The sequence below is a fragment of the Spermophilus citellus genome (assembly GCF_964194105.1).
Source record: "Spermophilus citellus genome assembly, chromosome: 4".
NCBI lineage: Eukaryota > Metazoa > Chordata > Mammalia > Rodentia > Sciuridae > Spermophilus > Spermophilus citellus.
In genome coordinates, this window is record NC_138185.1 from 157294183 (window position 1) to 157308877 (window position 14695).

The 14695-nt window shown below is 34.0% G+C and overlaps 1 protein-coding gene across 2 annotated transcripts in view; it reads left to right on the forward strand.

The window, feature by feature from the left end:
• SNAPC1 (small nuclear RNA activating complex polypeptide 1) overlaps window positions 1-12608 on the forward strand; it is a 29134-nt gene extending 16526 nt beyond the window's left edge. For both annotated transcript variants that reach the window (XM_081291808.1, XM_081291809.1), the window contains 2 exons: window positions 10681-10779; window positions 11737-12608. In XM_081291808.1, the coding sequence (XP_081147934.1) occupies window positions 10681-10779; window positions 11737-11771 (134 nt within the window). In that variant the 3' untranslated portion in view covers window positions 11772-12608. The remainder of the gene's footprint in view (window positions 1-10680; window positions 10780-11736) is intronic.
• The last annotated feature ends 2087 nt before the right edge of the window (window positions 12609-14695 follow it).

The window sequence follows — 14695 nt, forward strand, 5'->3', positions numbered from 1 at the left end:
GTCTTTTAATGTGTTTTTTTTTCTTCCTATAATGTGACAGTAGAGGGAGAATTAAAGTTTAAATACCTTTCCTGTATTTCAGACATGATTAAGTGCTATAGTTGTTGCTTGAAATATACTGAGAATTCAGAGGATATACCCTATTTGTTTAGAGTGATTAAAATATTCCTAAAGAAAATTTTTTATTTTTCACAAAGCTAGCAAATACATAGGAGAATATGTAGAGCAAATTCATTTATTGAGTTACACATATCAAAAAGGATCTGAGCTGGGCACGGTGGCACAGGCCTGTAATCCCAGCTGCTCGGGAGGCTGAGGCAGGAGGATTGTGAGTTCAAAGCCAGCCTCAACAATAGTGATACGCTAAGCAACTCAGTAAGACCCTGTCTCCAAATAAAATACAAAACAGGGCTGGTGCTATGCCTCAGTGGTCAAGTGCCCCTAAGTTCAATCCTTAGTACTCAAAAAAGAAAAGGATCTTAGATACAAAAAACTTACTGTAGTGTACTTTCCCCATGATATTTCAAACATCTTGCAATTGATTAGAATCTGTTAATATAATTTATTGTATAAATATTTTAAAGGGGAAAATGTGGATTAATTTTAGTAGTTATCACAGAGGACAATTGATAATGTCCAGCATCCACTTTTGATTTAAAACAAAACAAAACAAAAAAATCTCTAGATCAGCAGGTCAGCAAACTGTTTCTATAGCCTGGTAACAAATCATATAGTCTCTGTCACTACTGCTCAACTGCCATTATAATGTGAAAATAGCTACAGACAATTCAAAAACAAATGAATATGTCCATGTTCCAATAAAACTGTATTTACATAGGAGGTGATGGGCTGGATTTGGTTTGGGGATCATAGCACATCAACTCTTATTCTAGATAAAAGAACTAGAAAGTTATTTATTTATTTTAATATTTTAAATTGTAGATGGACACAGTATCTTATTTATTTTCATGTGGTCCTGAGGCTCGAACCCAGTACCTCAGTGCCTCACACATGCTAGGCAAGCACTCTACCACTGAGCTATAACCCCAGCCCCACTTTTTTAATTTTTGAAGTGTGTGTTTGTGTGCGCATGCATATGCACACTTGTGTTTGTGTGATAAACTATAAGCCACTTCATGTTTACTAGTAAACATGTATTAGTTTTATCTGCAATTGCTTTTAAAGAGCTAGTCAATGTAATTAGACAGGAGAGTGAAATAAGGTATTTTTTCCGTCAGCTGTTTCACTGCTGTGACTAAAAGATCTGACCAGAACAACTGGAGATGAGGAAAGGTTTATTTGGGGGCTCGTGGTTTCAAGGGTCTCAGTCCATAGATAGCCAGCTCCATTCCTCAGGGCTCAGGGTGAGGCAGGGCATTGTGGTAGAAGAGTGTGGTGGAGGGAAGCAGCTTACATGACCATCAGAAAGTAGAGACTCCACTTGTCAGATACAAATATATACCCCAAAGCCATGCCCTAATTCCCACCTCCTCCAGCCACACCCTACCACTCCAGTTACCACCTGGTTAAATTCTGTCAGGGGATTAATTCACTGATTGGGTTAAGACTCTCACAACCCAGTCATTTCTCCTCTGAACCTTCTTGCATTATCTACACATGAGCTTTTGGGAGACACCTCACATCCAAACCTTAACAAATATGGAATCAAAGAAGCTACAAATTTTCCATGATTTGCAAATGAATGATTTTATGTCTAAAAAATTTGCAAAGAGAATTTGCTGGGGGTAAAAAAAGGAACAAAAAATATTTTGGGATACTACTGCAAACGTTAGAGAGATGAAAAGGTTAATAAGAAAAAATTTTGAATTTTATTCCAGTAAGTTAGATAGCTAAATAAAATGGAAAAATTGTTTCCAAAATTAACATAAGAAGAAACAGAAAATCTGAATAGTCCTATGTCTACTAAAGAAATTAAACTCCTAGATGGCTGTACTGGGCATTTTAGCAAGTATTTAAGAAAGAAAAATATCAGTCCTTTTAGAAAATAGAAGCAGGAATACTTTCCAGCTTAATAACATTACAAGAAAACTAGAGACAATATCCTTCATGAGCATACCTGTAAAAAAAAAAAGTCCTGAAAAAATATTAGCAAGTTGAATCCAATAATATATTAAAAGGTCAATGATATTATGAGCAACTAACATTTATCCCAGGAATATAAGGTTGGTTTGATACAAACAAATGTAATTCATCACTAGCCAAATAAAATACGATAGTATAATCCTCTCAAGAGATGTAGACAAAATATTTGATAAAATCCAGCACGTACACAAGATAACCCTGAGCGAATTAGAACTAGAAGAACACTTACTTGGTCTGATTAAGGACTTCTTTGAAAACCTCTGGCTAATAACATCATACTTATTGGTAAAACAATGGTTTTCCCCAAAACTAAGAATAAGCAAGGATGCCTGCTTTTAGTATTCCTATTAAACATTATGATGGAAGTCCTAACCAGTGTAATAAGGTAAGAAACAAAAAATTAATGGCCATTCAGATTGGAAAGGAAGAAATACTATGCTTGTTTTCAAATAAAATTAACTTTTCCATAGAAAACCCAAAATCTATAAAATAGCTATAAGAACTAATAATCAGTGAATTAATTATTTTTTCAGTGCTGGGGCTTGAACCTAGGGCCTGAACCTAGGGCCTTGTGCATGTGAAACAAGGGTTCTAACACTAAGCTATACCCCTAACCCTGAATAATTGAATTTAGCAAGGTTATAAGGTAACCATGTTAATATTTCTCTGTGATAACAAATGTATCATTAAAAATTGAAATTTTTTGAAAAAAGTGTAATAGCATCTGAAATACAAATTACTTTGGTATATAGGTGATAAAATATGTGTAGAATATGTATGCTGAAAACTACAAAATTATTGATGAATGAAATTAAAGAAGACCTAAATTGAATGGAGACATGTGTGGTCTTTATGAATTGCAGCACAATATTAGGATGTCAGCTAATCCCCAGTTTTTCTGTACAGTCAATGAAATCCCTATGAAAAATTTCAACAGTTATTTTGTATAAATTAACAAGCTGATTTTTAATTATATATTATAATGAAGAGGAATTAGAGCAGTCAAAATAGTTTGAAAAATAACTGTAAGTCTTTGGAAAGTAAGATAGTATTCTACCTCTGAGACAAATATATGCACATAGGTCAGTGGAACAGAGGTGTAGAATAGTTTTTACCCATTTCCAAAAAAAGTCCTTGACTCGTGTCTCATATATAAAAAATAATTCAAAATGGATCATAGACCTAAATGTAAAACTCAAAATTACATAACTTGTGGAAGAAAATATAGGAGAAAAAAGGTTTGTGTTCTCAGATTAGACAAAGAGTTTTTTTTTTTTTATATTTGACATGAAAAACAAGGCATAGCTGGGCATGGGGTTGCATTCTTGTAATCCCAGCTACTGGGAGACTGAGGCAGAAGGATTGTAAGTTTGAGGCCCGCCTGGACAACTTAGCCAGATCCTGTCTCAAAAGGTTTGGGGATGTAGCTCAGAGCACTTGCCTAGCATATGTGAGGCCCTGGGTTTAACTCCCCAGTAACACATACTCAACAAACCCACAAGGCATAAAAGAAAAAATTGTTAAATTGAACTTCCTCAAAATTAAAATTTTTGTCTTTATAAGTCATTAAGAAAATGAAGAGGCAAGTCACTGGAAGAAGATATTTGCAAAATACAGCCCTAAGTCTTACATCCAGAATACATAAAGAACTCTCAAAACTCAATAATAAATAACTATCCACTTAAATTTGTAAAATATTTCATTAAAGAAAATTTATGTGTATGGCATATAAGCACATGAAAAGATGCTCCACATCTTTAGTTAATAGGGAAATGTAAACTAAAACCACAATGACATTCCTACAAAACAAAACATAAAGCAATCATAATAGCTGGGGAGGGTTCCAAACAAGTGGAATCTTCATACATTTCTTGTGAGAATGGTATAGTTGCTTTAGAAAACTGCCAATTTTTAATAAAGTTAAACATATTTACCCATCCCTTAGTATTTACCCAGTTGAAATGAACGTTTATGTTTGCACAAAAATGTGTTCACAAAAGTTTACTTTGGCTTTATTCATAATGGCAAAAACCGCAAGTAGGTTAAATACCCTTCCGCTAGGAGTTGAATAAACTGTGGTATGTCCATCTATACAATGAAATACTACTCAGCAGCACAAGGACTACTGTTGTTTTTAACAATATGGATGAGTGTTGTATGCATTTGTTAAGTGAAAGAAGCCAGTCAAAAGAGTACATATTCTATAATTCTATTTGTATGACAGTCTGGAAAAGGTAAATCTATAAAGACAGAAAATAGGTCAGTGGTTTCCAGGGACTAGGGAAATAGGTCACAAGGGAATTTGTTGGGATGATGGAAGTGTTCTGTATTTTGATTGGTGTAGTGATTGCACAATTACAGTTATCTAAACTCCTACATCTATATGTTAAAATCATGAAATATATTGTACATTGATACTTTAATAAACCTGGACCAACAAACAAAACAAACCCAGAGGCAAGGAAAATATTTTTTTTATTATATTTTGAAAAATGAATTTCTTGTATATTAACATTTTTTTTTCCTAAAATCAAAGATACTTAGATTTAAAAACCTGCATAAGCACTTTTTACTAGCAGTGAACCTTAGTACAAGCACAGCAGGGATGTGAGCTGCTTATCAAATTGCTTCTTAAACACCTGAAAAACATTTTTTTTTCCTGTTGCTGAGGAACAAGTGCAAGATGGGAAAGAAATTTAAATGAAAGTTCCTTTGACAGGTATAATCTATGAAATATCACTTACTTTACCAGCCAACCATATTTTATTGCTTAATGTAGTTACTGAAAACATGGTTTTATAAACTCTGAAATTAGCATACATATAGACTCTGTAACACATCTGAAAATTTTTAATTGAATTTATTTAGGGTGTCAGCAAGAATTTAACCCATGAGAAAGAATGAAAGTATAATTAAATGTGACCTGAATTCAGATGTTTGATCGTAGCTTAAGTATTACAGCTAATATGCTTTGTAGCTCTTGTAAAAATGAAGAAAAGAAAAGGTAAATACCTGGATAAAGATCTAAATGTGTCAAAGTTTCTCTTTAAAGTAGAAAAAAAAAATTTTTTTTAAACCCCGACCTTGCTCGTGCTGGGCAAGTACTCTACCATTGAGCTACCTCTCACTCTTTTTAATTTATTTTTAAGTAGGTCTGGCTAAGTTGCTCAGCCTGGCCTTGAGCTTGTGACCCTCTTGCTTCAGCCTCCCAAGTAGCTGAGATTATAGATATGCATTAGTTTATGGTCAGCCTAGTCCAGCTCTAGGCCCAATGTGAAACAGAACATCAGAGATTATAGATATGCATTATCATACCCAGTGGAAAATCTGTTTTTGATTTCAGAGTTATTTCAAAAAGAAGAGCTTTATATTCCATAAAAAGCAAAAGATATTATAAAACTACTTGCAGCATGTTTGATAATTTTAATTTTCTAATTTTAGGGGCTGGGGTGTAGCTCAGTGGTTGAGTGCTTACCTCACATGTGTGAGGCACTGGGTTCGATCCTCAGCACCACATAAAAATAATAAATAAATAAATATATTGTGTTTATCTACAACTAAAAATATATTTTAAAAAATAAATAAAATTTCTAATTTTAGAAGAGCTCTTAGAAATTGATAAGAATAAGACCCGGTAGAAAAATGGGCTTAGGACATGAATAGGCAATTCACAAACAAAATGAAATGTAATTGTATACATGAAGAGTGTTATTGTTTGCATATGACATGTCCTCCAAAAAGCTCCTGTGTTAATACAGGAATATTCAGAGGTAAAATAATTAGATTGTGAGAACTGTGATATAGTCAGTCCATCCTAGTTTGGATGGACTAGTGGGTGATAACTGTAGGTAGGTGGGGCATGGCTAGAGGAGGTAGGTCAGTGGGGATTTGCCCTGGAAGAGTTCATCCTCCCCGCAGCTCCTTCCTACCTCTCCTTTTTCTGCTTCCTTGCTGCCATGAATGGAGCAGTGCTCCTCTACCACACCCACTTCTCCCTTGATGTTCTGTTTCACATTGGGCCTAGAGCTGGACTAGGCTGACCATAAACTAAACCTCTGGAACTGTGAGCTAAAATAAACTTTCCCTCCTCTAAGTTATTCTTGTCAGGTATTTTAGTCATAATGACACAAAGCTGACTAACACAGATATTTAATTTTGTTACTCATTAAAGAAGTATAAATTAAAACATGATTTTGATATTATTTGATAGGTCAGCAAAGATTTAAGATAACTGAATACCCATGATAATGAAGGTGTGAGGACATAAAAATTACTGAATTTAAGTGGGAGAGTAAATTGGCACATCCTTTTAAGACAGCAATTTGAAATCATCTGTCATTGCGCATGCCATTTAACTAAGAAATTCAATTTCTAGGAATTCATTCTGTTCAAATGACAAATGCATAAAGACATTCATTGTAGGATTATTTGAAATGTCAAAGACTATAAACAACTCAAATGTATAATATTTAAAAATTTGGGTAGATAAAATTATTGTCAATCCTATATAGGAGTACTTCACAGTTATTAAAAAGGTAGAGAAAGCACATAGATTAAGACAAGCAGAGGGATCAGCCTGAAAAAAAAGACAAAGCTCCTGGGACATAGAGTGAGGGTTTCATTTTGGTTGGAGTAAAAAAGATGTTTTCACTATTAATAATGCTGGAAAAATGTGTTGGATTGTATTGTGACTTGGCCTTAAGTGTGCAGTGAAGAAGTTTAAAATTAATTTGGTAGCTGAAAGGTCTTCTAAAACTTTTGAAAGAAAGTGGAGCCAGAAGGGGTTTTCCTTAAAAAAGATCAATCTGGGAGTAGTATGGTAGGTAGGAGATAACAGGTAGAAGGCTGACATAATAGTTCAGGTTTGGGAATAATGACTATCTAACCAGGTGGTTGTAGGAATTTGCAGAGAGGCTAATAGCTGTGAGAGCAAACATAAGGGCTGAAGGAAAGGGATGAGACAAGAATGCTGCATGCCTAAGCAGTTGGGAGAAAGTTGGAGAAACATGGATAGTATGATAAGCATTTCATTTTGAGGAGAATTTGCCTCAGGCTGTCTTGCCAGATTCGGTTCCTGTAATAGCTGTCTGGCACATAAATAGGTGCCTAGTATATTGATTGAATTTATTTTTATTACATCAGTTTCAATTGTACTTGTTCATCATTCCTAGAATGTAACATGCATGTTGTCTGAAGGACATCAGTAATAGTAATGATAGGATGGTAAACATGATGATAACCATGAGTATATAACACTTGCCCCCTTTTCTCACAGGTTCAGGGTCACGCGGCTAATAAATAACAAAACCGAGACTTTTATGAGTCTACCTGAATCCAGACCTGAGTTGTTAATTGTGCTACCTCTCAGGTAATTGAATATGTGGATCTGCAACTCAAATTAGACATGCACTTAAATTAAGTTCATTCTTAGTTGTATTCTAGCTGCATGTCCAGTAGCCATTTGATCTATAACTGATGGTTGCATTCCACAGAGAGTAGCTTTGATCATGGTATAAAACTATCTATCTGACACTTTCTGGGGAATTAGTTTTGTGGATACTGGAGGTTAATAATTTAAATATCAAAAGTTACTTTAAAAATTTTAAGAGCTAGGGTTGTAGCTCAGAGGTAGAGCGCTTGCCCCGCATGTATGAGGCCCTGGGTTCGGTCCCTCGCACCACATAAAAATAAACAAACAAAAATAAAGATATTGTGTCCATCTACAACTTAAAAAATATTCTAAAAAATTTTAATTACTTTAAAAATTATTTTTGATACCTTTGTAAAATATATTGTTTTCTTTTGATATTTCTTGTTTCCTAGGGTTAATTTATCATTTTCATATGTAGGAAAATAATAAAAAATGTATTTTATGCTCTCATTTCTAGGTCACTATGTCCTGAACATAATTTAATTTCTCCTGATGGTTTGTGGTTATTATCATGAACATATTATTTTTCTGAGTTTTTTAATACAGTAATCTTATCAAGAAGTATTTTAACTATGTGGGGCAATTTATTTTATACTAAATGGCTTAATGCTGCAGTACTTCATACTTAGGCCTTATTTTTTTTAAATGGTTTTCTGTGACCTATACTATAACTGGGTCTCTTTCTATTCTCAGTGTGCAGCCATAAAGCAATTTTTTTGCTGCCTCTATACTTTTAATGGCCTAGGAAACTGGTTAACCATTCATTTCAGTTTTATATCCAATAAATGTAATGAGTCTAAGCAAAGGTCTGAGGAACACACTTGTGAGTAGGTGGACCTTAAGGTAAACATCCTGAAGTTTTGTGTGATTCTTGGTTTCTGGCTGCCCTCTAGGTAGGTAAAACACTGTATTTGTTATGAATTTTTTAGAGAACACTGATTGATTTAACAGAGATAGATCTCTAAAACCTTATTAATCCTCCACTGACAAGGTGACGCTTTGTTTCTCAGCTGTCATTTTTAACTTGAAATCCTTCCCTTGACATTGTTGGATAGATTCTTTTAGGTAAATATGGATTTTTAAAAACACTGACAATATAAATGAAGATGGCTAAAAGATTGTGAAGAACAATATTAGTAATTTTGGGCAGGTAGTACTAATTATTGTTTTGTGAACAACTGAAAAAATTTATGGGTTCAAATTCTTAGAAAAAAGATATAAGCTATGGAAAGAGGTTTCCTAGAAATTTATCTGTCAGCTTAACGATCAAATAAAAAGTCATTTTATATAATACTTAGTACTTGCAGGGCTGAAATTATAGCTCAGGTAGTAGAGTGCTTGACTCATATGCACAAGGCCTTGGTTTCAATCCCTAGCACCACAAAACAAACGAAAAACAAAAAAACCCAAATACTTAGTACTTGCAAATAAAGGGTAAATCCTATTTTAATGACTTAGTGATAAATTGAGATTTCATTAAGTTTGAATCATGTTTTAAAATGGAAGCATATTAGCTCTGTGTGTTGGTGCATAACTGTAATCCCAGCAATTTAGGTGGCTGAGGCAGGAGGATTGAAAGTTCAAGGCCAGCCTCAGCAGTTTAAGCAACCTAAGGTCTTAAGTGGAGTCATAAGTGTGACCTTGTCTCAAAATAAAAAACAAAAGGGCTAGGGATTTAGCTCAATGATAGAGAGTCCCTGGATTTCATCCCCAGTACAAAACAAAAACAAAACCAAAATGGAAGCATATTACTTTAGGTTACTCAACTTTACCTTGGAGCAGTCTCCATTCCACAAAATCTATACCCCATTAAAATCCCAGCCCTGGGCTGGGGCTGTAGCTCAGTGGTAAAGCGCCTGCCTCACATGTGTGAGGTCCTGGGTTTAATCCTCAGCACCACATAAAAATAAATAAAGATACTTTGTGTTTATCTACAACTAAAAAAAAAAATTTTGGAAAAAAACCTAAAACCCAGCCCTTTTTATATGCATCAGAGTGGAAAGCTTAAACTCATGTTTTTAAATTTCTTGCCTCCTGGATTAATAGATATTAACATATCTGTAGTATGAAATATCATATTGAATGCTTATTTACTCATTCAGTAAATGTTTATTGAGGCCCTATTATGCCAGGTACTTCCATATGCCGTGATATTGGGCAAACATCAATAATACATCATGTAAGCAAAACAGTGGTACTTAGAATGTGGTACTTACATTCTAGTGGGACGATGCAGACTGTGAAGAAATGGATTAATAAATAATGTATGAAGTGGTCCAGGTTTTGTGGAAAACAACTGGCAAAAATGTGTTTGGGGGTTGCTTTGGGGACATGAAAATTGGGTGTTAAATGGCATCTGATATGACAGTGGTATTTGATTAATTAGGCTATTTCTTCAAGCACAAAAGTTTATGTAGAAAATATTTAGTTTTTTTAAAAAAATGGAAAGTCAATGGTAAATTATGACTGGAGAAATATATCTTGTAGAACATATGTATTGGAAGAAGAAAATGTGCCTTCAAAAATAAGGCTGGGGCTGAGGATATTATAGCTCAGTTGGTAGAGTGCTGGTCTTGCATGCACAAGGCCCTGGGTTCAGTCCCCAGCACCACCAAAAATAAATAAATAAGGCTAGCTGGGGATGTAGCTCAGTGGTAGAATGCATGCTCATTGTGCACAAGGCCTTGGGTTCAGTCTTGAACACACACACACACAACCTACAAAACTAAAAACAGAAGGCTGTTCAACTTTAACATTAATTTGTGATTAACAAATTAAATAAAATTGATGTGACCCATGTGGTAATTCTTTGATGTGGGAAGATATTTGTTTGTGATAAAGATCAAATGAGGCATCTGTTTTTGGCTAATTTTGTTTCTTCTTTTTCTCTGTTCTCTTTAGTGGAAGAATTATAGACTATTTTTAAAGCATAGATATGGATATGGTCATTCTTTAAAAAAATATGTATTCTAGAATGCATATTTCTGTTTACCATTATAATTTCAGTTTTGGGTTCAGACCAAAACTGAAACCATTCTAGTATTTATGTTCCTGGAATAACATTATTTGTGTACAATTTTCTTACAGATTAATATTCTTTGTTTTCATATAAAATCATTTTTCCAAATATTTCTAAATGTTTACAGGTAATGTGAAGAATGTACATAAGGAAGAAAAGTCTTTAAGTCTGAGTATGCCTGTAATTACAGAAGAGGAAGAGGAGACAGAAGATTTTAGTGAAACAGGTACAGATGAAATTTTGTCAAACTAATGAAGGAAATATGCTCACAGATCATCAAGGTTTAGAATTCTTGGAAAACATGACAGTTGGCTGTGTGTTCTTGTGATCCTTCTGTCTTGGCTCTTGAGGAATTTCAGTATTAATCATACCATTAATATGACACTTTGAAATACAATAAATGAATGAATACAGATATCTGTTAGGATCCATCAGTTTCATCTTGTTAGAGAAAACTGTGCCAGACCTCTGCTCTGTCATCTGGACAGAGTTTTCTTGGCTTGTTGTACTTTTCATCCTTGTTCCACTCTCTTCTAGGAAACTGTTTCTTTTTTGTCCTATTTTTTTTTTCTTTCCCTGCCATTCCTTTTGTGTTTTTCCTTGGTGGAATACACAGTCTTTCCTAATTTTCATGTTTTTGTGTCTTCTATTAAAGATGGGTGATACTTTAAAGCTATTGATTATAACATCTGCTATAGTAGCCAAAAAGACGTATGATGCTAGTGTTTTGGGTTATATTTTCAGGTGTAATTGAAATGAAATTTAAGCCTTAGACATTTAATTCCTCATAGCATTGGCCTAGACATGTTTCAAATATGGCACCCTAGGTCTACGCAAATTATAGGGAGGGCAGACCTCTATGAAACATCTTCAAAGTAACTTACTAAATATTAAGTAGCATTTAGGATGACTAAGATCCATTATCTCAATAGATTGGCATCTCAATGAGATTGAGATATTACTGTCTCAATGGAGTCAGTGAGTTTTAAACTGCAGTATTACTTTGAAGAAGAAAATTCATGTGCATGTCAGACTTCAGATTTTTGCGTCTTTGCTGTGAGAGCATTCTTGCATTCTACCAGTTAAATGGCCATATAGTTTAAGTGTATATTATTTATTACTATCATTTAAGTGTCAGTTTTTTTCTTTAGAACTGATTAACTTCTTAACTTTATGTCTTTAGAGTTCACTGTACCCAAGAGGAAAAGAAAACACTGAATGAAGAGCCTGATGTAAAGTTTTACATTTTGAGCTTTCTGACAGAAGAAAAGGTTTATATTTTGTGAACAGGAGGACTACCAGTATTGAAAATAATTCTTCTGGGAAACAGTAATTTCTTTGAAATGGGTATATCTTATCACAGTTTAAGAGTTGGACTAGGAATTTACTCTGAAATTTAATTTTTAATGTTCTGTTATAAAATCTATATAAGTAGAGATAAAACTTGCATTTAGAATATAATAGAAATAATCCTGTTATTTGCAGATTATTGCCATTTCCTATAACTTTTTGTGATAGCCTACTGTCTCACAATTCTGATAATATTAACTTATTTAAATTTTTTATTGAAATATGAATATTTATTACATATAAGTGAATTTTGTATCTGTTATATGGTATAGATTTGTATGTGATGTATATTTACTAGTTTTTCTATTGTATGGTTAAGTTCAATAAAATTTTTGCCTTATTTGCTTTATTTTCTAACACAACACTTATGAAGTTCAATATCAAATATGAAGCTCAATAGCTTATGTGATTTAATAACTTAAGTTCACAACTCATTTTCTAATTCTACAATTAATTTTTTTTTGGTTGGGGTGTACTGGGGATTATTGAATCCAGGGGGCTGAAAACTGAGCCACATCCCCAAGCTTTTTAAATATTTTATTTAGAGATGGGTCTCACTGAGTTACTAAGTTCCTTGCTAATTTACTGAAGCTGGCTTTGAACTCTCAATCTTCCTGTCTCAGCCTCCCAAGTTGCTGGGATTACAGACCTAATTACATATTCTTTAGTGCTTATTTTAAAGCCCTCCTTAGTCTAATAAATACGTGTATGCATTCATCTATGTTTGTGTATATGTGTGTACATTTGTGTCCATATAGATATAAAGAGTAGTCAATAAACTATTTAATCATAATACTTAAGTATTATTTCTAATAAAACCTTTAGGAGTAATATAAAGTTCAGAATGTATCTCTGGTACAGAATATTTGGTAATCACAGAAAATATTTCTATAGCTTCATGAATGGACCACTCTTAATTTCTTATTGTAGACATTTAAATAGAGATTGCTTGAGCTATGGTATTTGATTGCTGCCAGTAGCAGATCATTTCCATACCATGTGATTGGTTCAACCTGACTTCTTTTGATTATGCTTCATGTTGTTTTCCACATTGTAAGTTAGGTATTAAAGTCTTGGTTGAAGAATAAATCCAAATCTGTGAGTGTTCTGTGGAGTGAAAATGTATATCTTGTATGTAATCTTTTTGCATTAACATACTAATGCTGACCCTAATAAAACTTGTGTTTATTAAAATTCATGCTATTGGGGCTGGGGATGTAGCTCAAGCGATAGAGCGCTCGCCTGGCATGCGTGCGGCCCGGGTTCAATCCTCAGCACCACATACAAACAACGATGTTGTGTCTGCCGAAAACTAAAAAATACATATTAAAAAGTTCTCTCTCCTTTAAAAAAATAATCAAAAAATTCATACTGTCATATTAGTTACTAAAAGCAGGTGTTTCCCTTAACTGACATCAGATGTGTCTGGTAATAGTTGGGGCTGTTTTCATGATCTGGACATGGGCAGAGCTTCTGGGATTCTTAAGATTGGAACATCCAGTGTGGTTGTACTATTGGCCACTTTATACCTGGTTATTTGCTAGAACTTGTCTGGTCATAAATATTTTTTAAATGTATTGGTTTTTTTAGTTGTACATGACAGTAAAATCCATTTTGATATAATTACACAAACATGGAATATATCCTTTTCTAGTTAGGCTCCCATTCTTGTCATTTACCAGTATTGTCCAGCTAATGCACTGAGTTGCAATCTCTTTTACAGTAGTACTTATAAAATACAGGATGTCATTTCACTTGTACAACAAAGAAACTTTAGGATGGGATGTGCTTTGCTCACATTTATGAAGTTAGTAAGTAATGTTTTGGATATAAACCTAGAGTTCAGGCCTATAATTTCTTATCTTTTTATATAAGCCAACAGAAATGGAAATCCAGAGGAGTGCTTTTGACTCTAAGTAGTAAAACTAAAAAATGTCTTAAACAGTAAGGAAAGTTTATTTTAAGACTAGTTGAGTCCTAATACTAGGTGGCTTTGGCTTATATTGTTGCCTCATCATTTCCATGATAGTGTCATATCCAGGTTTATATATATATATATATATATATATATATATATATATATATATATATATATATATATATATTTAAGAATATTTTTAGCTGTAGGTGGACACAATACCTTTATTTACTTGTTTATTTTTTTTAAATGTAGTGCTGAGTCTCGAACTCAGTGCCTCACGTGTGAGGCAAGTGCTCTATCACTGAGCCACAACCCCAGTCTCTGGGTTTAGATTTTTAAGGAAAGCTGTATGTAAGAGTATGGGACAATTTCACCAGCCAACATCCCAGATGCTAGCCAAGGGCCAGCCTTGGAAGTCGACCTTTCTAAGGATGGAAATCTCAGGCCTGCTGTGTGAACTTTATTTACAGGTTTATTTGTTACTGTTTCCAACAATGTTTCATTTACCTGTTTATATCTTGTTTCACCTGTATTGGTTTTCTTTTTTATTGGGGGATGGGGTACCAGGGATTGAACTCAGGGGCATTTCACCACTGAGCCACATCCCCAGCCCTATTTTGTATTTTATTTAGAAACAGGTCTCACTGAGTTGCTTAATGCCTCATTTTTTGCTGTAGCTGGCTTTGAACTCGCCATCCTCCTGTCTCAGTCTCCCAAGCTGCTGGGATTACAGGCATGCACCACTATGCCCGGCACTGTATTGGTATTTCTGTTGGATGAATCTGCATGTGAATCTGCTGGGTTAAACTGTACATATAAAATTTTGTTTATTGCCAAATTTTTCTCTAAAAGAACTGTCAATCTGCATTCT